Genomic DNA, 26,488 nt, shown 5'->3' with positions numbered 1-26,488 from the left:
AAGATATGGCTGGTTTAGAATGATTTGTATGAAGAACTTTTTAACATTTGTATTTCTTTTCCAGTGCTCAGGAAACTGATAGCTAAGAGGAAGAATGTAATGGGGAAGCTGGAGAGACGAGATATCATCAAAGACTATATTGACTTAGCATCCCAACCATACGCTCCTTTGTCTAGAATTGGTTATTTTCCAGACAACCATTCTGAACGTTACGTGGTAAAAAACGTCCATCTTAACACCTTTGCAGGTAAGGCATTTTGGAAGACTTGGTTTCTATGACATATTTACTTAAAATATGAATAAACCTCAAATTCTTTCCCCACCACTCCATTATTTAATCACTGTTTGTATTTCTTAGGACTGTGTGAATTGGAAGCATCTCTCCCAGATTCTGTCACCCAGGTCAAGATTAAAGCTCCAAAACCTAAGCAAGCTATCACTAAGACTGGATACGTTAAAAAAGCAGCAAGGCTAGAGGTGGCACTGGCACAAGTTCACCAGGTATAGAGCTGCATCCAGCAGCATGTCAGTTCCTGTTATATTTGAACTGCTCAAAAATGCAACTGGGAAGACATGTATAAGATTTCTCCTTATTTACTTGGCTATATTCATACTATTTGTAAGACAACTTCAAGGACAGAATGGATCAAACATTCAGACTGTTGTAGGTATGACCAGTACTGCTCTGCAACCCAGTCAGTCAGTCCTCTCTGTACTTCTGCTCCAACCCTATAGAAAACAAGCACTGCTGCTTCTGTCTTCCTACAGATCAGTTGTTTGTATCAGAACATACTATGTCAGTTGGAAATTCTCTCGTGCCATTTGCTCATTCTCATTTCTCCCTTCCTTTTGCAATGCACAAGTGGCAAGCCTATGGGTTACACTATCAAAGTGCTAATAATTAAATAAACCAAATGTGGATTCATATTCTAAAAATTCTGCCCTTTTTAAAAAACATGCGTTTTTAAGTACTTATTGTAAAAACACCTGCAGCAAAGCATGATTAAAATGACCCCACTCATAAAACTGGATGAGAACGGTGGATGCACAGCACTGTTGTTCCCTAACAACAGCATCTGATTTCCAAACATGCTAATAGTTTTTTTTTGCATCTTAATTTGTCATAAATGATCATGCAGATGAGGTGTCTGTATATGCAGTTAACCACTGGGGAAAGAAGTGCCTCATTTGCATCTACAATCACAATACTTGTAAATTACGTGTACTTTTAAGTGTGCTTTTTGTGATGCTTTTGAGGGCTACCTTTTTAAAAATACCAGGCATATTCTTGGCTGGCTGCTGTATCTCTGAAAAATATTGCATTTCATTTGTAAAGCTTGGTAACTTCTGCTTCATTTAGTGAAGAAATATTTCATGATTGGAAATCGTGTGCATAGCTTTCTTGCTTTAGTGTAATTAATAATACTCTCAATGGTGACAGTTACATTCTACTAACAAATTTGAAATAGAAATCTTGTTCCAAAAAATCAATCATATTACCTCCAACTGAAGTTCCACTGGATCTTGTCAAAGATGGAACATTGCCTCTGATTATGATTCACGAAGAAAAATATCAAGATCTTGAGTACTACAGGAGTTGTTGAAGATCTAAGGACATCCATTCACAACAGATGTAGAGCAGAAGACACAGTAGTATTGAAGGGGTTTGAGTTTGGCCGATTCTTGCATAAAATTCCAGTAGTGACTAGGTATAATCTGGATCATAACACAGTTCTCATAGGCAGCAAAATGTTAGCCCAAGCTTGCAGAGCTGAGTTCTGTTTGTTCAAAATGCAGCAGTTACATTCTGTTTGTTCAAAATACTTCTTGAGGTTTGGAAGTATGCCCTAATGCTGGCTGCTTACACAGTAATGTCTCTTCAAAGGAAAATTGGTGACCAAAGGGAGATAAAATGCAGAACAAAAGCAGACAATTGTGCGTATTTTCTTTTCTCAATCAATGTACATCACTTGTTCTACATCGGTTCTACCACCTGAGGGGCTAACATAACTCATTTCCCCACGATAAAAAGGCAAAATATATATTCTTTTAAAATCATGAAACATCTTCTTTGCAGGAAAAGATGATAAATCCACTATGAAAACCTACCTGCTGCTTTTAGATAATACAGAAGTAGGCACCAGACCAGTTGGTCCAGACAGGAAGAAAGTAATGACACTGAAACACCCAGACTGCCTCAGCCATTGTTAGGTTTAATCACACTTTCCTTTTCAGAGCCATATGAAGTTGCTGCCCTAATTAGCACTTGAGCTCTATGGTGCTGTCACTGATCACTTCTCCCATCAGAGTCTTTTGCATCTTAAGCTTGGTAGCTGTAGCATGTTCTGGCTTAGCAGGGCCTCTCTGACAGGTCCACCTCATTAGGTACTGGAGCTGTTTAGAACAGGGCAGTAAAGGGTGCAGAGTACTTGAATTAACGGAATTTAGCAGAATCCTCCTGGAGAGGACAGCTGTCTGACAGCTTGGCATAAGCAGTCCCAATTGTGCCAACCACCTCCATCAAACAGCATGAAGGAGGTTTAAACCAGGCAATTAAGGATCATCTTAGAAGAGCAGTGTGTTTTCTTGCATTATTTCTATAGCTGAGCAGCTAGACAAGTTTTCTCTACAAAAGCCTCTTTTTAGTGCTGTCCTAGCACACTTAATCTACACATTTTCTCCCATAATCTTAGAAATAAAGCAAAACTCTAGAAAACTCAGAAAGTACACAGTGATCTAGCAGTGGAATTAGTTTATTTCATTTTCTCTGGATAAGCTCTTGAAGGAGGTGGCAAATAGAGGTGGAATGCTAGATTTTGGCCTCAGAAGTAATTCATAAAGGAATTTTCCAAGGCTTACTTCTCTGGCCAAACAAGTGGCAAGATGGACTAGTCCTCCTCATTGTGTTTCTCTTGCTTTGCCATATTGATGGTTTTCCTAAGCTTAAAGCTTGTAAGAAGGGCTAAGCAGTTATTCAAGAAGTATAAAAAGGACCTGTGTCCTCTTGAGATTAAGAGGAGCTTCTTTCAGACTTGAAACTAAGCCAGAAATAAGCGGGTTTAGGAGCAGACTTCTTGAGGACCATCCAGAAAACTTTTGCAGTATTATGTCCACTCAAAATCGAGAATTCTCTGACTAATTCTCTGAAACATGAGAACATGGCAGAAACAGGAGTGACCCAGGGTTCACTGTAAAAGCAATAATCTGTATCTTAAGCCAGATCTGTAAAAGGACAAGGAAAGCTAGCTGCTAGCCAGCACAGATGACAGTGCTTTAAAGAATTTGAGCCATTACATAGAGGGCCTTCTGTGAAAATCCAAGGTATTGAGGAAATAGCATACTGATATAACTAATATAGTATTACTATAGCAATAGGAAAGCAATGCAACTAGGTAACTGAATACACCAAGGAACAGAGGAGGTGCTAGAAGAAATTCCAGTGCAGAACAATATGTGATGTCAGACAAACCCTCTGTGCTCTGGTGTCTCAAGAGGGGTAAAGAGTCAGGTAGTTTTGAAGTGCTGGATCAAGATGATGTCAGAACAAAGAACCTCTCACCTCAACATTAAGTGCAACTCTCATCACATCTGTTTTCCTTTATCTGGTTGCTGGAAGGAGGTAGAGAAGTAGGGGGAGGAACAAGAATGTCTCTGGAGAAAATCTCTGCCAACTTCAAAGCATAGGAAAACTGTTCAAGCAGTTATTTCATCAAGACCAGATCTCCATACAGTGTTAGCTGGCTCATGCTCAGACAAGGCTCTAAGAGCTATTATGGCAGTCTTGATCATCTGAGATGCAGCAGCCATGCTGCATTGCAAAGTCGGTAGTCAGTCTGTCCTTGATGATCTCACCATCTTCATTCATGGGCAAAAAGGAAGAAAGAAGAACATGACTATATACTCTGTGCTGTATATGAAAATAAAATATCCCCAGTATCGTGGGAAAAGAAGAGGATCAGAGAGAAGATAAGGAAGGAATCTAAAGAATGATTTCTTTGAACAGAGAGGAGTTTCTCAAGCCATTATCCTGTCTAGAGTTCTGCTTCTATCAGAAGCTAGCAAAGAAGCTAAGGTGTATGGCCAAAACCATGTGTGCCATTTGTTCTTCATTGCACTTGCCAGGAAAAGGAGGTGAATTGGGTGGTCCTTCACTGTCCAATCCAACCAGACTATACCATGACTCTGAACCTACTACCTGAAAGAAACAGTGTGGTCTATCTCAGAAAAATTAGTGTGTGATATATAGGCAGTAACATTTTTAAATATGTTGTTCAGAAATTTGGCACTTTTTCAAGCAAGTATTTTGCAAAGATTCTTGGGCCCTGGCCTCCCAATGTTGAAAAATGGAATCTTGTTAAGTTAGGCAGAACCAGTTCATACAAACCCCCTTAATTTCTTTTTCTTTTCCTGCATTAAAGTCTTAAAATAACTTAAAGCCTCAGATTAGAGAAGTCAAATGGTGAGCATTTTTGACTTAGTAAAGATAGCAAAGCAGGCAGTAGACTGTGCTGAGGTGAAAATGTAAAACCAGTTCTAGGAACTGCAGTATTTCTCAAGTCTACATTAATAAGGACTCCCTCTTGTCAGAAGTGCTCACAGATTTTTCTGACTTTAAAAGTTGTTATTCTGCTTGGATTTTGTTGTCCTGGTTAGCAAGAAATATTTTGGGAGGCTAAGGTTTTATTAGGAAAATACTTATGAATGCAACATTGTGCTAACAAACATAGGAGCCATTGTTTTCAGAAGAACCACAATTACAGCAGCTTTTTTCTTTCAATTTCCACCCCGATCATACAGAACACCTTATAAATCATAGCAAGCACTGTTATAATCTTCATGCCAGAGAGCTCCAATGTCATCAAATACAAGAAACAGTTCAGAAAAATCTCTCAACATTTTTGAGCTATAACCATTTCACATGGCTTATAAGCAGTTTATAGGCTTTGATTCTTGCATTATTAACATGGTCCATTTCAGAAGTTTTCAATAATAAAGCATTTTATCCTCTCCACCTAGAAATCTCTCTCCCTTTCTGGAGCAATTAATGATCCTGGCTTGAATGGTCAGATCGAGTATGCAAGAGGAGGCCTGTACAATGACCACTGCAGTTTCAAAGCTTCATTAATTTCACTATTAAATTCTTTGCAAGTGCCATCGATTTCCTGCTACTGCAGAGAGAAATTCAGCATGGGATTTTTTTTCTTAAGGTTTTCTTTGTTTTCCATCTCTAGTGAAATACTGTGTTTGAACATTTGAAAGAGAGCAATAAAAGTAAAAGGGAGCATTTTTCCTTGCTGGAATTTATTTGTTCTTTCAGTAGTAAAGACTATAGATCCAACCCATACAGCAATAGGATTATAATTTTGAAGGAGCTTTAAATGTACATACTCTATTCCCTTTCATTTATGAGTGGATGTGTGATGTCCTACAGCAAGGAAGTGTTGTCATGCAGTTAGAAATGATTATCTCTTGTTCTAAGCACCCTCTGATGGGAAGTTGGTGGGACTTTGGCTCTCTAAACAGTTTGGAGATGTCTTGAAAGAGTTGAGGCTGTGGTGGCATTTCCACTACTAGCCTGCTTTGGCTGACAAGGTTTGGCCTCTGCCACCAAATAGCTGCAAGCGAGATAAACCCCACTGTTAATAAGCTTGTGGAGTTTCTTAGGAGAAGGAAGTTCTCAGGCAAGTTAGTTTCCTGTTCACCCTTAGTCCACTCACACAGCTACTGTGGGTGCCTCTGGGCTGTTAGGCTGTTGCAGATGAGCATTTCTAGCCCACAGTAATAAGCATTATACCTATAGTTAAAGGCAAAGAGTGATAACCATCCTGTAGCGACATGTAAACTGTAATTAAATTGTGATATTCCTGCCCATTTTTCATGTTCTGAAAGCATTGCTGTCTTACAGGAAAATAATCAATGTTTTTGTTATTGCGTAAGGAAAGTAACACAAACAACTGCCTCTGCTTGCATATGGGTCAGTGATTAATTGGTTCAATAAGATTCCTGTTTTAAAATGAGAAAAAAAAAATCTGAAATATGCTTTTATTTAAAAATTACTTAAGAATTTACTCAAGAATGTATTATACTAGACATTAAGTTCATACCAAATATAGATTAATTTTAGGTGACTTACCCAATGCAATTGCTGATTACTTACTTGGAAATAGAGTAAAATAATTCTTGCTTCCTTCTTACGTATGATGTTGAAGTTCCCATCAGTATCTTCTGACCATCCAATACCCTCAGCTACTGACCATATTCGGTTTTTCAGTTGATGTGCAGTAAGAATGGAAGCCACAAGCCTGCAAAGTGAAAAATACTTTTAGCTCCCTTGTAGTCAGTGTGATTTGTAACAATCAGCACTAGAGGACTGGCCTTATTGTGGCGTGCTATCTAGCCCAGTTCTGATTACATCATATGCCTATTCCAGGCACTACTGGAGAAGAAGGAAGTCAAGGAGCCGAAGAAGAAGCCCCTCCCTTTACTTCAAAAAGAAAAGCCTATTCCTCGGCCACCCACTCCAATCCTGGAAAAGCCATCAGTTGTAAGTGGGCTGGTTTTAGCACTTCTTTTTCCTATTGATCCCTGATTGTTTCCCATGTAGTTGTTAAAGGAATGCCAAGACAGGGAAAGAAGGAAGCTTCATCTTTTTTGTGTATATTAACGTTAGAAATAGCCATCACTATTTCTCAAAACTGTCTTAATCTCTCTTTATTTTATAAAGATAATAGCAGCTGAAGAACTGAAAATCTTTCACAATAGCTGTGGCCAAATCCTTAATAGACTTTATTTTATAAAGACATAAATTAATAGATGTTATTTCTTTGTTCTAGGGGAATAAAAAGGCAGATGATGATGATGTTGATAGTGCTAATGTTGATTATTATTATTACTACTATTCAGTGTATTCCAACCTTCTGATCTGACAACACCATCATACTCCAGCAGAGCAATTAAGTTTAGTCCCATTGAAGTCAGTGAGACTTTGGGTGCTTAGCACTGAGCATGCACTTCATTAATTTGCAGGATGCAGTCTTTGATGAGCCTGCTGCAGTTCACAAAAAAGGACTCTTCTACAGAGACTGAAATAGCAGTAATGATGTGTCATGGGGGATGTGAGATGCTGTAGGAAGAAAACAGCTTTTTAAGGGAGCTGCAACTTCTTTTCCTTTCTTAAAGTAACATATTTAAGAGGTGGCTGCCCCAGTGGATTGCCATGTCTGGTTATTAACACCATTTTCATGATGTAGTAAGAATCAGACACAGTTACCATTTAAACTTGTGAATTTAACAGAATCACACAACCATGAAAGTGAGAAAGAGAATGTCTTATTAGATCATCCATGCTGTCTTCCTTTGTGCAGTATGGTGTCCTATGTTTTATACAGTCTATTTCAAGATGACTGAAACAGGAATACCTCCTTGGGAAGAGCTTTCCACAGCTTTACTACCTCCTAGGTATTGGATATTGTATTGCAGTGGTAGATTTACACTGCTCAGATTTAGCAGTTGAGTAGATTTTTGAGTACTTCCAGGTAGCATGAAAAAAAATCAGAAAGATTTACCCTCCAGTTGTAGTCATTTTTGAGCATGTTTACAGATTAGGGGTTATTTAAGTACACATTATAAGAGTTTCTGTTCCAGTACAATGGAATTCTACCTAAATGAATTCTGTCAACATTTATTTTATTTTCAAGTGTTTTATGTGTAAACACATAAAGAGTAGAGCTCTCCAGTGAAGCTCCATCTGTAAAATCAGGCCACTTCAGCCACTGAAGAGCAGTACTAACATCTCCTTGCCTTGCAGAATCCAAGTAGGGTTTCTCCTACTAGCTGGCTTCAAGGAGCACTGAAAGCAAGGCTGTCCTCTGTTGTTAATGTTTTTCTTCCTGCCATACACACATACAAGTACCAACTGTTAAGTGCAGCAGGCTCTTCCCACTGGAGTTGAGGATCTCAAAAGGAAAGTGTGCCAGAGTGACAGGCAGGTGACGTGGGCCGCAAAGGGTATAAAAGAAAGTGGAGATAATGGAGGCACTATTGCAGGCCTCTTCAACTCCTTTTCCCGTCATTTCTTACGCACTTACTAGCAACAACAAGCTCACAGAGTGCCTCTGGATTCCTTCAGTGCCTTATTACTTTCTCCCTCTAGTTTTCAGCCTGCTCCTAGAGCCTTCTGTATCCTTAATTCACCCTTTTTTTAGTAATCTTTTATTTTTTTTCCCTGCAGGGCATGATAGGCTTTCCATCTCCCCTCCTTCTCTCCTGCTGGTCTGTAGCAAGCAGATGGGCAGATGGAGAAGCTGATGATTGCCCTTGCTAAGGCATCATGTGCAGCACTGAATAACAGAAGTACAGAAACATGCATCTCACAAAAATTAGAACCAAATCTTAGTTCAAACCAAACAAAGCAGTTTGGCTTACCTGTCCAGTGTATTGCTATCTCTGTATCCAAAGCTTTGTCCTGAAGGGATTTCACACTGGAGCCAGGTGGTGTGGTACTATTTAGCTCTCTAACTGGACTGGAAATTCATCCCTTCTTTCCAGTGAAAAAGACCATATCAAATTCTATGGTAGTCCATGGGCTAGTTCTGTTTTCCTCCTCCTAGGTGGTGATGGGAAAGGCAGGAAAACTTAATCTTCAACACCTAAGAAAAAACAGATACTGAGATTCAAGCCCACAGCACTTCTCTCATCCCACGCTCTTCCCTGTTTTTCTGACACTTCTAAAATACCAAATTTCAATGCAGACCTCATATGCTCTTTATTAAAAAAACTTCCTTGCAATTTTTAGATTTCTTTTTCTCTTTCTTAGGCACCCAGTGGGCTTTCTGCTGCTGTCAGCTCCAGACTAGAAGACCCCTCAGCAACAAAAAGTGTTGTCAGCTACACCTTCTCTATTTAAAATAAGCTTGCTCCTTCCTTTCATCTCCTTCCTTTCCTTTCCTTTCCCTTTGTTCCTTGTCCTTCCTTCTGTTCCCTTTTCCACTATGCTTCGTAATTTTTCCAAGCTGGTACAAGGGGAAGTTCAGGTTAGATATAAGGAAGAAGTTGTTCACTGTGAGGGTGATGAGGCACTGGAACAGGTTGCCAAAAGAAGTGGTGAATGCTCCGTCCCTGGCAGTGTTCAAGGCCCGGCTGGACAGAGCCTTTGAGTGATATGGCCTAGTGTGAGGTGTCCCTGCTCATGTCAGGGGGCTGGAACTGGATGATCTTAAGGGCCTTTCCAACCCTAACCATTCTATGATTCTATGATCAGTCACACAATGCTAGATCAATAAAGCTCTCAAAGAAACAAATCACAATATAATGTAATTAATTTTACTTCCAAACTATCACTTTATGGGTCTTACATTAACTGAGTTACTCTGATAAATGTCACCACTGGAATAAATAAATAAAAAAATAACTCATATGTTCCCTTTTAATTTTATCCCTTTATTTATGGTTAACAGATCTCTTCAATAATAATTCTATACCCTTAGTGTCTTGACCTATTAAAGTAGCTGATGTTCATTTTGCAAACTCAGATTCAGTCAAGTTACAAATAGTGCTTGTAATGCATGTTGATTTTCTCCATCAGCATCTCCTGATCCTTTGTTACTCATCTCTAAAGACCCTCTAATATCTCAAATTGAATCTAATTATACAGCCTTTACTCCCCATCGCTTGTAGAACATGGAAGTACGTATTATTCTGAGTCACTTTCCTTTCCCTAGAAATTAGAAGACTGGTGTTCAGAAACAACTGAGAAGAAGCTGGATCTAAGTTAGATTTTCTGATAGCCAGATGGATAATCTGTAGAAATCTCAGTCTCCAAAGAAATAATCAATTACTGTGTGGATATTTGTTGTGTTTTGGCAGGAGGAAGAGGAAACAGAACTGGCAGTGATCTGTCTGCAGCAGTTGCTCCGAGGCAGGGCCATTCAGAACATGGTATTCTGTGTCTCTTTATTTATGTGTCCCTTCAGAGTGATGGAGGGAATGATTGAAAGCATGTTTGCAATCTTTCTTCCACAGCATTAATCAAGGGTAATGAGGCTTCTACAGCATATCCTCCTGTATGTTATCTGGAGTCCCTTAAGGCTGAAGTCTTTGGTCTCCAGGCCAAATTTCTTACAGGAACTTCTAGGTTCCTACTCATGTCTGAGTGTCTCCCAGTTCCTGCCATTCCATACACTCAGCAATTTAATTAGATGCTTCATAGCAGAATTATTCAAATGACAAATTCTAGACCAGATCTGGACTGTGAGTACATTTTGCCTTGATTATGCCAAGATCCCAGGCATAAGAAACCTCCCACATCCCAGCAGGGCAGTTTGTATTTCGTACCATCTTTCCACTTCCCTGTGATGGTGAGCTGAACCTTAGATGAGGAGCAATTGAATTGTACCACCATGATTTCCAGCAAAAGCGGGACCTGTCATTCTGCTTTCAGTGGAGCAGAAGGGGGTCTAGGTAAAAGTTAATCGAGTATCCATGCTTCATGGGCTTTATGTTAAGCAACTCTATAACTTTTGATCAGACCAGTCCAGAATGCTTGTTCTCATGCCTGCTGAGAATATAACTGGTAGCCTCTCTTGCACTAATTATTTAGTGTTTGTGAAGTGTTCCCATGGGGGACCCTGTCCCTGAGCTTTAGCAAACAATGCAATACTGTGAAAGTGGCTTGAGGTGGAATAAGGACTTCCCAAGTCTTCTCCAGTTCTGTGGTGATGTATAAGAAATATGATGCCATCCCAGGACTGTTGAACTTCACATCATGAAATGTCCTGTCATTTTAGGAATCTCCTTCCAGCTACTACTGGATCAGAAATACGGGACTTGGAAAATGATGTCAGCAGGGTTGAGTGATCCTTTGTTGCTGTTGGAAGTCCTGTTGAAAGAGAGTGGGAATGAGAGTGTCAGGGAAGGGCTGGGCCACATAGCCCCAAACCAGCAGCAGTTTCAAGAACCTCCACACCAATTTATTGCTTTGAACTGTTGCTGGACTCCATGAATGTCAGAAAACAGTAGCTATTGAAACAGGAGACATCTAATGCTGGACTGAAGAAAGGGGGTAATGCTCACACTGGGAAGCTTTGACACTGGGGCTGATGTAACAGGATATCCAGAAAGCTATTGCCCTTTGCACTTGACATGGGTGTTGCTGTTGTGCATTCCAGTGGTTTCAGTTCTGGATGAAGCCAAACAGAATTAAAAAGAAATAAAAATAATAAAGTAGCAAGGGATCATCTATACTCCACAGCAGAAGGTCTCAACTTCCATCTTCCATGCAGGAAGGTTTAGGCAAGATTTACCTGACAGCTGTAGTGTTTGCATAAATGCAGCCACAGGTTTGTTACAGAGAGCTAGGTTTTGGAAACAGCTGACCTTGCATCTTGGAGAAAAAGGGCAAAACATGTTGATCTGTATTCCCCATTTAATATGCTTGGTTGTTTTACTTTATTTTGAAGATGTTTGAAGGGAAGGAGAAGCAGCTGGAACTGATCCGAGAGCTGCGCACCACTCACGCACTCCAGGTGGATGGACGTCTGCTTTTGAAGGCAGAGGTGCAAATGACACTGGCTCTACAGCAACAGCAAGAGTTACATATGCACAAGGTTTGCCTTTATTGATGGGAAGGTTGATTCACAACACTGTCCTGACCGGGCACTCTCTGCTTGCAGTACTGCCAACATTCTCACGTTTAATTTCTTTATGTCTCGTATTATCCACAGCACAGAAAGCACCCAAAGGAACAAAAATGTTCTCCTAGAACAGGCCAAGCACTGAATGCCTGAGGGGCTAAAGTTGCTCTGACTGCTGTGGGGGCTCTGGGGAATCTCAGAAACAGACTGAGGCGCCCTGACCACAGCTGCTACCCAGCTGCCCTTTGCTTTGTTTGCAGATAGAGCATTTATATATACAGGGCTCTAACCAAATTGCATTGTCAGACAAACCTCGTTTTCCCTGCATTTCAATCCATTTGACTGGTGCTGTGACCTGGCATCACAATAGACACTTGTCACTCATGTCTGTCAGATGTTTTACTGAATGCGTATTACCGCTCTGTCATTTCCCTGTTCCTTTTCTAGCTTGACAACCTCTCACGCTCTTCCTTGAGCATAACACATTGCAGAAAAAGCCAAGGCAGACTTACCTTGTAAATCTGGCTGGGCTCAAGACTTCTAGAACCTTAGCAATGGGTGTCACATTGTTGTACTTGCCAGTGTTATGGAGAGCAGAGAAATTTTGGGGCTCCATCCTCTGTCAAGGATCAAGTGAGAGCTGAGGATGCAAATCCCCATCCTATTTCCTTGCAGCACCACAACCTTCCAGAGCAAAATGAATCAAATTGCCAATGCTGGTCTGAAAATGGATCATAAAGAAATTTTGCCCAGACTTCACTGCACCTCAGATATACAATATCTCCCACATTCCTTCAGGTTTTCATGTAGTTTTTGCCACTCTCCTGTTTTTTTTAGTGACCAGCTGTGAGGCAGTTCTGCAGATTATGATCACAGCATCCACTGGCCTGCTGGCGATGAAGCCAGACCACTGCTTCGTGCTGGGTGGGCAGCAACAAAATTCCCCTCAGATCTCAGTAACAATCGAACTGGGTGACTGTGTTTATAATTTCCAGATGCTCCCTTGTACAGAGGGAGCCCAGGTGTGGAATGCAGGAATACAGAAATACGGAATGTTTTTCACTGAGGAATTCAGAGAAAAAGAAAACCTTTAGGCATTAGGAACTTGGAATGCTCCTTTTCTTCTGAAAGCCCAGGTGAGGGAAGGTGAGAGCAGCTCACACACCATAAGGACATTCATAGACAAGAAGAGAGAAATTACAGAGATGCTGACCTCTGATCTTAGAATTTCCTTTTGGGAGAGCCACTACCCCCCTCTGCTGGTATCTACCTCCAGTACTCCTGCTTTATGAGGTTTTTTACTATGTGTGTGAAGACTTTGAGACTGTCTCACACATCTACAAACATTCTGAACTTTAAAGCTCTCTGGAATGCACATGGCAGGAGCTTTCTATGTTTGTAACTATTTTAGAAAGCCAATGATGATTTGAAGTTCTATAGTTTTTGGTGGTCACAGGTGGGTTTTTTTCCAGGCTTTTGACCTTTCCGGTGTAAAAAGGGGCATTTTTCAAGAAATGCTTCCTGCAGAAAGAGGACAGAAACTCCAGATAAAATGGTCAAGGATGAGCAGTGAAAATTTCCAACCTTGTATATAACAAAAGTCTAAGACGCGAGTATTCCTGCTTTGTCTTCCTCCATTTCACAACAGTTTTAGACACAGCACCTAAAGCAATAAAGACAAAGCAGCATGTTAGTTCCATGTTGTACCTCTCTGTGAGGTGGTGCAGTTACTGTATTGTGTCCTCCATCTGAAACACCCATGGGCTAGGCACTCACTTCCAGTTGCATGCAACGCTGACAATCCCACTGTCTTTGAAACGGTGCATGAGCAAATGGCACAGCAGTGTAAGAAAGGTGATCTATTTCTAATTGGTTTGGATATTTCTGCTCCATTTTGAGGGTTTTGGTTTAGATTTTGGTTTTGGTTTACTCTGTTATTGGCTGTTTATTCCTACTGAAACACAGAATCCTAGTCAGTTCCACACATTCCCTCCTGCAAGGACTGTGGCTTCATAATCCGTACTGGAGATAAGGAACTTACCATAGATCTTGTCTGTTTCTGAATTGCAGTCACACATACTCAACCCATAAACCAGGATGTGCTTGGAACAGACAATGAATGGCACAGTAACACTGAATACCTGGAATCTAGTCTCAATTCTGTCACAGACTTTCTGATTTTCCTTTACCTGGAATTTTGAGGCCTTTTTTACGCTTCTGCAAATGCATTTTAATACCTGTTGATTTGAATTTGCTAGCAGTTAATACAGTTTTAGGTAATAACTCAATTCCTAAAACTGTAGGGACTCATGGTTGCTGTATTATCTTCAGGTCTAGGTAAGCTTGGCACAGACATATAGAGGGCATGCAGCTGAAGTGATTTCACTGTCAGTTTTATACCTCCCCTTTCTTGGTCGGGGCAGTGGAGCATTCCCCAGTAACAAGCAGGTGGCCTCAGCAACTATTGTGATTATACTCAGAGCCACAAAAGCAGTTCATAATCCCTAGAAATACGGCACATGTAGTGCTTTATCTCCTCCCACCCACCCAAGCACAGGGGCTGCTTGTCCCAGTGTGACGGTATCAGGGTTATTCCCACCCTGACTAATTTTGCCATCTTTTAGCCTCTTTATGCCATTAAAGCCCATATAGAGGCTTATTACATTATGCAGAATCCAGGCCAGTGCATGTAAACCAAGAAGAATGCAAAACTCCTAGTGTTGTCCCATGGCTGGTCTGAACGTTGCAGAGCTGTTTCACATGCCTGTGGTAGTCCTGGGACTTTGGACAACATTCCAGGCATTTGTAACACAATTCTTTGCTTCATTTTTTTTTCTTTAAAGCTGTCATCAGTGGAAACCCACTTGGCCAGGGAAGAAGGAAGGGTATTGGCAAACACATTTGATTTCCTGTCCAAAGAGCTGGTGAGGCTGCAAGAGGAACGCAGGATCCATGCTTTTGTCATGCTGGCTGAGAGGCAGAGGCGGATGCGGGAAGCAGAGGAGAGCGGACGGCGTCAGGTGGAACTGAAGCGACGTCAGGATGAAGATGAGGTTTTCAGACAGGTAAGAGAGGGAGACTGGTGGAACTGTGGGCAGTTTGTAGGAACTTTCTCCTTGTGGAAGGGTCCGGGTGAAAGGGAGCTTCTTCAGCTCTGACTTCTGTGATGGCTTGTTTTAAAATTGAGGGGAAAGGCTTTATGAAGAGAGGGTGACTCCTTTATGAAAGAGCCGTGCCTATTAAATTAAGGATGATCTAAATAACCCTACAAACAGTCCTGTTAAGCGTATCATGGATGAATGTAGGTTTCTGAATTTCCACAGCATAAACATATGGAGAACAGATACACCTAGATCATCTTTAGGAACAATGTTTTGTCAGTACTTGGTCCATCCAGCAGAACTGTTAGGTGCTCTCCCAGGAAGGATGCCTTTAAGCAAGGTTTTGGAAACATTTTGCCCTCCAAAAATGGACTGCAAGTAATAAGAGGAACAAAAATTATTCTGAAGTAATGATAATGGATAACATAACCTCCAGAAACAAAAATCCTGAATTACCATATTCCATAACTATCCTATAGTCCTGTGCCTATTCCCTAGCTCCTGACTGCATGAAGCATATTTTTCCCAGTTGAAAGGAATGAGTGGGAGCCTAATTGACTAAACCAATAATTTTCAGACTTTGTGGGAGGAGGTTAATACCAAGAGAGTCTGGCATCGTGTTTATTTTGCTTTTAATTTTAGCTGCTTCTCTTATCTTTTCTGCTTCTCTGAGTGGGAAGCAAGGATGGTCAAAGTGCTATAAGCTTATATACCCTTCAGACTAGCAGAATGAAAACACCTAGATTCTCTGCTCTACAACCATTATAGCGAAGCCAATAATTTTATCTTGGTTTTATTTATGCTACCTCGACTGGCTTGATGGAACCTTTTTCTTCAGAATTTCCTTGAATGAGAGCTGATTAACTTCCTGAAGTCAATAGCGATGATTATTATTTGGTTGTTGTTACTCAGGGGAACATGAGTAGACCAGAGAACTGAGGAAGCAACTGCCGTTGTATTCACAAAACTGACCTGCTGCAGCAGAACTGGATCCGTGGATAGATTTTCCTTCACCACTGGTTCTTTCCTGCCCTTATTTCTGTTCAATTAGGCAGAGGAACAACATGTTGGTGTTCTCTTCCAGGTGGTGAAAGTGCATCAGAGCACTGTTGACTCCTACTTGGAAGACATTATCCTGAGTAGCATGGAGGACACAGCTGAAGAGCAAGCCAGGGAAGAGATTCAGAGAATGGCTGTAGAAATCAATGACATTGCTTACGAAATGGAAAGTCGGTATGTTATTAAACAGCACATTGGAAGCTGTTCACAGCAGTTTAGAACCTGCCTGCCCATCTGCATCTGTGGTTACATGTATAATCTAAGACATGGGAAAGGCAGAGCAATACTGTTCATGATTGCTTTGTTAGTGTGGCTGCTGTATGGGAACCACACTGTTACTATCTGGTACACACACATTAAGTCAATCGGAGCCTTATTTCTATACAGCATGTGCCAGATTCTATTTGCAAATCACTTGTGGGATCTGTGAATCACCCTTTTCAGGTTCCTCCATGCCAATGTGATGCTGTGACTGAGCTTTAAGTGAATCTGGGAACTGCCTAAAGCAATACCCATTCATACTGGTCTTTTCATTTATTTACACTACTACAGAAAATCCATTTGAAAGAGATGCTAAAAGATACAGCTATACAGGAGCCTTTCATTCTGGGGTGGCTGTTCTTTAAGAAACTGCCAGTTTCCATGGGGGTCAGTCATACTGATGGCTGCCTGACAAGGCATTTTGAGTAGAGTAAGTTCTTGAGAACACCACAGTGTTTGGCTGGGACATCAGCAGTGAATACTTTTTAGGACCTGCCAAACCTCCAGTTCAGTTTCTATGCTATTGTTTTGGAATTGAGCCATAAAAATCCCAGTGACACAGTGACTCTCCTATGGTACAGCAGCTGTGTATTTTGTAACTAGATGAATACAACCAGAATGTTGAAATCCTTGGGAAGAATGAAGCGTAGATAATGCATGCAGCCCCTGGGCCAATTGGGAACCCACCAAACACTGGTGTGGAAAAGAGCATGGGGACCAGACAAATGCAGAGTCACAAAAGGGAAGAATTCAGCAAACTCAGCAATGGGCCAAAGACTAAACTGACAAAGATACAAACCCCCAGAGGTATCTGCATGTCTAACTCAGTCTGTCATCAGTGAGAAATGGGTTCCTAAATACCTTTGAGCGTAAGGAGTCTACGGTGATCTTCTCTGGAAATACTGCTTTCCAATGCAGTATTGGCAGTGCAGCACAAAGGGGAATTGTCACTGTCACCTATCTGTAGGATAAAGAGAGACCCAGCTTACAATTGCTGCCATGACAATACACTCCCTTGGAAATAGTGGGAATATTTGAAAGGGAGTCTCATGCTTGTGGAGGTGATCTGTAGAGAAAATTGAAGTACTAACACCACTCTGCATCTGTTCTGTAGTCGAACTCGCCTACAATCAGAAGAGATTGTAGCAGAGATGGTTTATGATTTCCTCATTCCAGAAGCTGAAAAAATGTCTATCAGAGAAAAAGGTAAGGAGTCCAGTAACTTTGTTCTCTTTGTGAACTGGTTCACCCTCCTCACTCTAGCTCACTGAAAGGAAAGATGCAGTGCCAAGAGTTGTCCCATTTCTCTGAGATTGCTCTTTTGCACTCTGCAGGTAGAAAGTTAAGCCCTTTGACCCTTTTTCACCAATTTCTCATGAGCTGTAGTCTTTTTAAAATAGTGGCCTGACTTCAGACTTGATGTAAGGTCTAGGCTGTGCTTTTGCCAAGAAAGGTTAGACCAAATGATTCTTGAGGTCCCTTACGACTTGGTAATAATCTATGATAAGTTTGGTTTATCTTCAATAATAAACTACATGAAAAGAAGCAGCCCCTTGCATCTTCAAAAACAAACTGGGAAGTGGCTTTTAAGTAGCATGGCTGTGAATTGTCTATTATATGGCAATTTCTAAAAGCTGTGTAAAACTTTAACAGGCAGATTACTTAAATATATGCCATATGTGGAAGGAAGATTATATGCTTTTCTATGGTCTGTCCCCTGCCCACACTGGTTGAGAGCTAGAAGCAAAGGTAAGGGTTTAGGATTGGCTGTACTGGCGTCATGTTTTAAGTAGATAATCTTGCAGTTACGAAGGATGTTTCATTTAGCCAAAATGGAATATTATCTGTCAAAATACAGAGAGGGAGGCCCTGGAAACCTGTGTATTACATTAAGTATAATGAATAAATGGCTGTTCTTAACTGAGATGTTTTCACTGACCAGCATGCTCAGAAGACCGTGGCTGAAAAGTCACCCCCAGAAAGTGGGTATAAGTAAAGCAGTTGTGTAACAATAGGATCTGAAGTGGTCCTTGCTGCACTTTGAGAACAAAGGCACTTCACTGCTTTTTATTGCTTTGTGAATGAAAACACAAACCCTGCAAACACATTTTGCAGTATCTGAGTTGTGAAAACTCTTTTTTTACTTCCTAGTTTGTGTATTTGTCACAACAACAGTGTCTATTCAGCAGATGGCAATTCTGCATATGCTTAAATCAGCTCCCTCCTCCTTAGCCCTCCTTCTGCAAGCCTACCAAAGCAGGTGATGTAATTTTAGTCAATGAAGGCTGCAGCCGGGGCATTAACACACACAGGTTGGCTTGTCTCAGAAGGAAAAACAGGAAGAGAAGATCTGGAGATGGCCTGGGATTCTGGACATACAGAGGTACCACAAAGGAAGAAGATACGTACTGGGTTTAAATGCAACAGCAGCTAACGAACAAAGCACCTCAGAAGCACTCCCAAGCGACAGAGGGGAAAGAAAATTCAAAATCGATGCTAACTACAATGGGTTTGCCTGGAAAGCAGAGCTAGACCCCATCAAAAATTAAAGTGGATGCTGGTTGAAGAGCCAGAGTAATACTTTGACAAAGTACAAGAGCTCCTTCAAACGTGGCAAGGTGAAAGTTGCCACAGTATTCTTGTGACAGAAGACATTGAACATCAGGAAGAGACCTGGCTCATACTCTCTTCTGCTGTTGTTGCACGAGTGGAGGGTACTCCATACACTTAAAAAATAGCTGGTCTACCAAATGCACGCTGTGCTGAGCACCCCCTGCCATAAACCTCCTGCACACCTTCTCTGATACCTTCAGAGAAGCAGAATCAGTAACTATTCCATGTAAACCCAAAGGAAATAGTATCAAAGAATGGCATTAGATATGAGCATATCAGTGTATTGCATTTCTGTGGAAGCTTTTAAAGCTTTCCCCATAGTGAGCAAGATTATTAACTACAAAACCATGTTTTAGCAACCTGGGCCGTGCTTGAGCATACACCTTCCTTGAAACTAGCAGGAGGTGATCTGAGAGCACAGTTGTCTGCCCTGCCAGAGGAGCAAATCCATTTGTTGAACAAAAATTTGCAGGCTTGCACGTCCAGTCTTTGCCTACGTTTTAGCTTCCCTTTAAACATCTCTATTTTGCCATTACCTAGTCTTTTCTTATTTTTTTTATCCTCTTTTTGTCATATTCCTATGCATAAACCCAGGGATTATCCAGTACTGGCTCACCTTCAAACCCCTCTGCACCTCGCTTCTGAAACCTCCCTCAGTGGAAGTACAAGTCAATGTGCTGATGTGAAAAAAACTGCATTTAAAAGGACAATCACTCACCAATTTGAGCCTGCTTGCTTTTAGATGGCATTCACTGTGGATGGAGGAAGGGACTACAGCAATAGCAGGAGAGTATTCCCAGTATAGCTGATGCATGATTGAAGCCAAAATGCTTTGGGTAGAGAAAGCTCTCCTTGGAACTAAGAGCTGGCTGGTGAAGGTCAGCTTTTCAAATACAGGCAAGATCCAGTTGCATTCACTGTTGACAAAATGGACCTGGGAGATTGGTAAACATAAACAGGATGGATTAGGAAGGTTGAGCAACTGACTCAGTGACAGTATTCAGAGCTGTGTGACAGCATGCAAGGCACCAGTGGTTCACATTCACAGTTAAGGTCGGTCCAGCTCGGCCTTATGAAACAAACAGACCAAAGCAGCAAGGAAGTCTTAGGCTTTTGCTGGGAAGTGACCTAAAGACAGCCATAGCTGTTTCCTGCAACATTCCCCACACCCTCCTTAGAAGCATGTGGTATTTCAAGCTGCATGATTTTTTACCAGCATCGAGTCTAGAGTGAGAAAGAGGGAATGAAGAAGAAAGAAGAGGAATGAAGAGAATTGTAGGATGGATGTTTTGGCATGGGTAATTATTTCCTCAGAGATGGGCTGGAAATATATACAAATGAGATTGGATGAAAACTGTAAAACACAATAAAGAACAATCCTGCAGTAGAAAAAGGGAGATGATAAGGTAGGTAACTTAATGTGTCTGTAGCATCTCCAAGTCTTACTCTGAACTCAGTAAGGGTTTCTCATTGCAGGCAAAATCATACCACAGGAGAGGGCAGATGTCAGCTCCAGATTTGTAAAGGTCTGCTGCAACTAACAGACACTGAAGGAGCACTTATTTTAAAGCCTGATAACATATCCTGGCCAGTTATGCCCTAAGCTGGAAAGGAAAACACTGTTTCCACTGTGGGGGTTAGTCTTCAAAGTGGAATGCAAAGTTGGTTGCTGCTATTAGGTGGCAGTAGAACACTTTCAGCCAAAGTTAGAAGGGCGTGATTTCTTTTCCCTGAGATAGGCTTCTCCACAGCTGCAGGAAGGCTAAAAGCTGTCCCTCCCTTCTCCCCCACGGAGGACACTTCTCTGCAGATTCCCAAGTAAAAACCTTACCTCTTTTTATACAGTGAGGCAGTGTCAAAGAAAACACATCTATGCTGCTCATCGGATCATCCACAGGGACACAGAGAGGGTAGTGGCTGATCTGGCACGGCATCAGGAGACATCTGCCAGCAAGAGAAAGGGAGACCTTCCTGCTGGGACAGCCAGCACTGCCGTGAGTGAGACAGCTGCTGGCCCAAGTGCAGCTGACGGCACTTGCTCTGCCACGGCTGCAGAGGAACTAGCTGAACTGTGTGAAGAAAGCGCAGGGCAGACAGCAGATTACCCTCCTGATGGATCAGACAAGGATCCCCCAGCCTCCTAAAGACAGAAGATGAGCAAGGTGAGTTTTTCCTTCCCCCTGTGACTGGAACTTGGAGCATGCTGAAGGAGAGGGAGCACACTGTATTTACTTTCTACAGGGCAATTGGAATGGAATCCTCTCTCCCCCTTGGGCTGTCCCTCCTGCTGCCTGCTGGCAGTGTTGTCCTGGAACCACTCTGTATACATTTTGGTGTGGCAGTCCCAGTCCAGCCCCCTCCCCAACCAGGTTTGGACCTCATTAGCTATTTTTAGGTATTTTTCCTCTTCTAGTTTTTAAGAGAAGCTTAAGGGAGAAAGCATTGTTGCGTTTGTTGTTTGTTTTCCTAGCACAGACCAATAAAGAGCTGCACCTGGGCTTTTGATGGTATATCCTTGCATCAGTAACATTAAATGAAACGATATTCCAGAAATGGGGAGTTTTGAGTTAAGATCATACACAATCTTCTCTCAAGCATGTCCCACTGATTCCCTAAGTGGAGTAAAGCAGAATGGCTTCCTGCATTAGCACTGCTGTTAAGGAAGTGTTGGATGAATTAAAATGGTCAGATACCTCATCATCTTTCCACATAATTATTCCTTGATAAAGAAGAGGTGCTCTTGACCTCATCAGAGTGGCTCCTGCAAAACAAGCAGTGTCTAGCCCTAGTAACTAAGGCCAGGTGATAGCAGAATGGTGTGGTAGGGGCTGAGGTATCTTGTGCAAAGAGCCCATTAACCAGTGCTTATGGTTTTTCCTGAAATTTTAACCTTTGGGCTGACCTCTTCTTGCTTTTTAACATTCTAAAGGAGGACAGGTCTAGAAAGAATCTTCTTAACACAGTCGCCCTGGTTTTCCAGCTCCAGGGGCTAGGCAGAAAGGGTGCTGATTTTGCCCTGTTTGCAAGCATCAGGATGTCAGAAATCAGCAGGCCGCAGGCAGGCGCAGAGCACCTGATCACAGAGCTGTCAGGGCCTAGCTCAGCTCTGCAGCACTCACCTGCCAAAATTCCTGAGCTCTGTGGCTGCACCGATACCAGCATCAAAGGCAGAGCAAGCACAGCCACACCACCGCTCCCAAAATGCTTACTCACTGATGGCTACAACTTCTGCAGCAGAGAGCAGTATTAGCTCTTAGTGCTAACGTGGTAACGGGCTGATCTCTGTGTACTTCCATCATTTCTCTGGAAGAGACTGCCCGCTTTGTGCTGGGTCTGTGAGGCCTCAGGTATGGTGGTCCAGCTCACTCATCCTGAACATACAGCAAACAAAACCAGCAGCTGGTCAAAAAATCAGGCTTATTAGTGCAATCCTGGGGCAAAAACTTGTGTCAGCTTTTGTTTTCTGGATCAGGATGGGGAGGGAGGAGAAGAGAGGAGAAAATGAATCTGAGTACCCCTCTATTCCACTGAGCTCTGAATAAGAACTGGAGAGGGGAAACTGAGAGCTGCACCAGGAAACCCCTGCTGGTCTCCAGGTCACTAACCAGGGGCAGCAGGTGGGGTGACGCAGCCTCTGCAAGCACTGCAGGATCTGGCAGGAGTCAGAGATGGGTGATGAGCCCTGGTTAGGACTCTGTGAGGATGGGCCCATGAGGGTCTGGGGATTTGGGAAGATCCACATAGCTCATTGTTAAAAAGGGAAGGTAGCAAATGCAAACCACAGACAGAAACACTGCACAGTGTGGGAGGAGCAGCTGTTCAGGGATCGGCTCTTTTGCCTCAGGCCACCCTGGACAAATTTAGCCTGATTGAGAGAGGGGGGATAACACGAATCACAAGGTCCAGTGTAATAGGAGAGACATGGAAAACTTGATGCAGCAGAAGAGTAGAACTGGAAGACCGAGCCATCAAGGCATTTACTGTATGTCTGGGATGGCATGTTGAAATAAGTATTCTCCATGGGTGCAGTTGGATGTGGTTCTAGAAAGACAAGAAGCATCCCAGCAGGTATGGGATGCAGGTTGAAGTGTTCTGGTCTCCTGGGAGACACAGCCCTCTGCACCACAGCGAGAGGTCAGGGGAGTCCAGATGCTATGCACAGGCTGAGCTATAAATGTCTTGGCTCCTGTTATGACTTAAGGGACACCGCCAGGCTAAAGCCATCTTTTCCACATGACATTGCCTCGCGTGTAAACTAAAGGCCATGGCAGGATTCCTGCAGGAAGCTCTGCTCTAGAAACTGCTTCCAATCAGCATGTGCAGGTGTGTTTTTCAGGCTTTACAGAATGTGCTTTGAGAAGGAAAACGAGCGTGGTGAGAGGGAATGGGGATCATAAATCAACAGCACAAGAATGCACCGTTCCTTCTCACAGCAGGAGCCAGAACAACCCTGGGGAGGAGCCTGTACCTGAAACAGACACAGCAGATGCCTCCAGGGCTGCACCAGTACAGTGGGAAGAGGGGAATTCTGCTCATATCATTCTTCTTTCCCTAGCTGCCGGGCAGAGGGAGCCTGGTTGTGCTGCCCTGTGGCTCCTGCATCCCAACAGGGGTGAGAGACCAAAGCCTGCGGGGTCACTGCGCTGCGGGCATGCTGCAGAATTGGCCTCTGGGCTGACTAGTGAACAAATGAATGCATGAATGAATGAATGCAGAGTGTCCCAGGTCTTCCCTGCTGATATTCCCCTGATCCCTGCTCTTGCAGTGTGGAAGGAGGAAATCCTGTAGCAATCAGACCAACAAAAAGGACTTCCAGTAGGACAACTGGAAGCCAACACACCTTTTTCATGGAAACCTGGAATGGTTTGGGTTGGAAGGGCCCTTAAAGCTCATCTGGTTCCAACCCCCTGCCACGGGCAGGGACACATGCTTGGAGTGTGAACACCACCAGTGCTCTCGATGCAGATGCAGCAATAAGCCTGAAGGATGTAACTGGTGCTCCTATGTAGCCCCGAAACTGAAAGCACACTAAACCACTTCCTAAATACCCTTTTTGGGCAGCATCTTCTCATACACCATTTTACATCACTAAAGCAGCTGCTCCCACCAGTGTTACGGAGACTGGAAAGCTGCATTCCCTCCTTTCTCCTTACATTGCAGCAGGATCAGTCCTAAGGACAAATGTCCCTTTTCTTTATTACTGAGACAGAATAAGTCCGCCCTTCCCTTGACAGCCGCTTGCAATCCCCATGCTGGTTCCTTGCCTACTGAAGCCTTTCTCCACCTGCCATCTAATTTTTCTGCCTCCAGCCAAATGCAGACCATTTTTCAGTGCTGTGCAGGCCCCAGATCTGCTGTCTCCAGCACCAACAGCTGACATCGACCAACGTATTCCTTGCCCTGGTGCCGTGAAACAAAAGTGTTGAGGGGAATGAGGTTTAACTGAGATGGTCCAAAGACTCCCCCCAGCTGGGAGTCCCTTCATTTCCCTAGGCTGGTAACAGGTGACAGCATCCCAGACAACATCAGTGATCAAAAGCAATGAGCAGAACTGCCCTCACAGAACCTGGGTTTTACCAGTCTGCCTCCTGAGCACCCTTGCCTGGTAAAGGTTTTGGTTACAAGAGCGAGCTGCAGAAGGGAGGAGGAGGAGCTGCTTGCCCTTATGCTGTAGGAAACACAGAATCAAACATAGAATCCCACAAACATTTAGGTTGGGAAAGACCTTTAAGATCATCACGTCCAACCATTCCCCCAGCACTGCTGAATCCACCACTAACCCATGGCACTGAGGGCCTCGTCTCCATCTCTTTACTGCCAGGGATGGTGACTCCAGCACTGCCCTGGGCAGCCTGTTCCAATGCTTGACAAGCCTCTTCGGGAAGGAATTGTTCCTCATCTCCAGCCTAACCCTCCCTTGGCACAGCTTGAGGCCATTTCCTCTTGTCCTGTCGCCTGTTACTTGGGAGAAGAGACTGACCCCACCACCTCCCAGCTTTGAAGGATGCTTTGAGGAATGATAATGGCGTTTCCTATGCGCTGGTGAGAGAAGGATGAAAGCGTTTTGCTTCCTCTCAAGCCCACATGGCTTTCCCCCTCCGTATCCGACCCCAGCTCGCTCCCTGCAGCCATGGCCTCCCTCTGACAAGACCTGCCCCGCATCCCTGTGTCAGTGGCTGGCTTCTGGACACCACAGACGCTCCCCACCTGCGTGGCCCATGGCTCCCAGCTCCCCCAGGCACCTCTGCCCAAAGCTGGGGCTTTCTTTGCCTCCAGCCCCATTTCCTCACTGTGCAGCAAGTGAGGGGGCTCTGCAGCCTGCCCAGGGCTTGGGCTCCCCTGACATCACCCCAGCTGCACACAGCCTGCTGCAGCCACTCACAGGCTTCCACAAGGGAAGAGGTTGCTCATTCTCCACTTACCTTGTCCTGGAGGAGCCAGCCTTGTCCCTGGAGAGCACAGGCAGAGATCAGCGATGCAGAGAGCAGGGAATCCCTGAAAGAGAGAACTTGAACTCCATTGACTGCATGGGAGAGCTACCTGGCTGCGTGCAGACTCTAAGGGCAGTAGGATGTACCAAGAAGAAAACATCTGTGCCAGGACACCAGGGGTGCGCTGGGTGTGAAATAGGGTCGCACCTGCACCGATGAGAGCCTCAGCGCTGGGTGATGCTCACACCAGGACCCGGTGTTCCCTGCCGTGCCCCATGCAGTGCTGCTCCCCACACCCTTTCCTTCCCCACCAGAGCGTGGGGCTGACCCTGCAGCCTTTGGGCATGGCTGACTGAGCAGAGCAGAGCAGCCCTGCCCTCCCCAGGAAGGCCCCGAGGCTAGCAAGGGAACACTGGATGACCCAGCCAAGCCCTTCCTAGGACCGAGGGAGGGAAGCGTCTCATGTGCTGAGCTCGCTGCCTCCAGGGCTTGCTGCTCCAGGCACAAACACCGTGCTCCCACTCTCCCCTCCGCGTTCTGATGCTTGCTTCCCTCCTGCTTTGTGGCTCTTCTCCCACAGAAAGCTACCTGGACCTTTCCACCTGCAAGCTGCTGCCTTCCAGATAACAAACACCAGGAGCCCTGACATTGACTTTTAATTCCAGCCCAGATGGCTGGAAGGTTGGTTGATATAGACAAAGCATGTCAGTGGAGCAGACTTCTGTACCGCATTCAGCGTGGGGCTGCTGCGCGTTTGGATTAGCATCTGAAGTCATTCAAAGGTGTCGGTGACTGACAGCTCAGTGCATTTGAACCTGGTTTACAAGCAGATCTTGGGAGGTATCCTCACATAGGGAACAGTGACAGGATAACCGTTGCCTGGAAGGTTGTGTGGGAACAGGCTCTTGATGCTAACATGTTTCATGTTATGTTTTAAAAGGGAGATTGCAATGAAAATACAGAAGTCTCATTGCTAATGTTCACAAGAATTACAACTGGAGGGAGCAATGGATAAAGTGGACAACTGCAGCCTCCACACAGAGGGGTAAAATGTAGTCCTCAGGCAAGGAGCCAACGGCACCAGCTGCAAGATGCTCTCTAGTGCATCTTTGGCAGTGGGGAGACTGTTGTAGGAATCCTCTGCCTGGTTTTGGTACCCGCTGCTTAAGGAGGGTATTAAAAGATGTTGTAGAGGAGATACAATTAGAAAGATGTGAAGGAGCTGAAGTTCCCCTTCCAGTCAACTTAGCAAGAAGTTATGTGATGACTGGGTCCCACTCAAGGGGCCCTGACCTTCAGAAGAGACACCAGAGACTGGAGCACGAGCTTCCTGTGCAAACACAGTGAAGAATGGGAGCCCACAGCTTGCATTCACCCTGGGAGAAGGCCAGGA

The 26,488-nt window shown here is 43.6% G+C and overlaps 1 protein-coding gene across 2 annotated transcripts in view; it reads left to right on the top strand.

The window, feature by feature from the left end:
* CFAP91 (cilia and flagella associated protein 91) overlaps positions 1-26,488 on the top strand; it is a 37,560-nt gene extending 11,072 nt beyond the window's left edge. For both annotated transcript variants that reach the window (XM_061365444.1, XM_061365445.1), the window contains exons 9-18: positions 65-247; positions 359-501; positions 6,431-6,544; positions 9,865-9,936; positions 11,457-11,603; positions 14,474-14,695; positions 15,816-15,964; positions 17,166-17,257; positions 20,510-20,826; positions 26,036-26,488. In XM_061365444.1, the coding sequence (XP_061221428.1) occupies positions 65-247; positions 359-501; positions 6,431-6,544; positions 9,865-9,936; positions 11,457-11,603; positions 14,474-14,695; positions 15,816-15,964; positions 17,166-17,257; positions 20,510-20,808 (1,421 nt within the window). In that variant the 3' untranslated portion in view covers positions 20,809-20,826; positions 26,036-26,488. The remainder of the gene's footprint in view (positions 1-64; positions 248-358; positions 502-6,430; positions 6,545-9,864; positions 9,937-11,456; positions 11,604-14,473; positions 14,696-15,815; positions 15,965-17,165; positions 17,258-20,509; positions 20,827-26,035) is intronic.

This window comes from Neopsephotus bourkii, unplaced genomic scaffold (genome assembly GCF_033783945.1).
Source record: "Neopsephotus bourkii isolate Nb327-2 ecotype Australia unplaced genomic scaffold, CSIRO-AGI_Nbou_v1 NB_1287, whole genome shotgun sequence".
Classification (NCBI taxonomy): Eukaryota; Metazoa; Chordata; class Aves; order Psittaciformes; family Psittacidae; genus Neopsephotus; species Neopsephotus bourkii.
The sequence above is the reverse complement of the archived record's forward strand: the minus strand, read 5'-3'. Positions and strand labels throughout refer to the sequence as shown.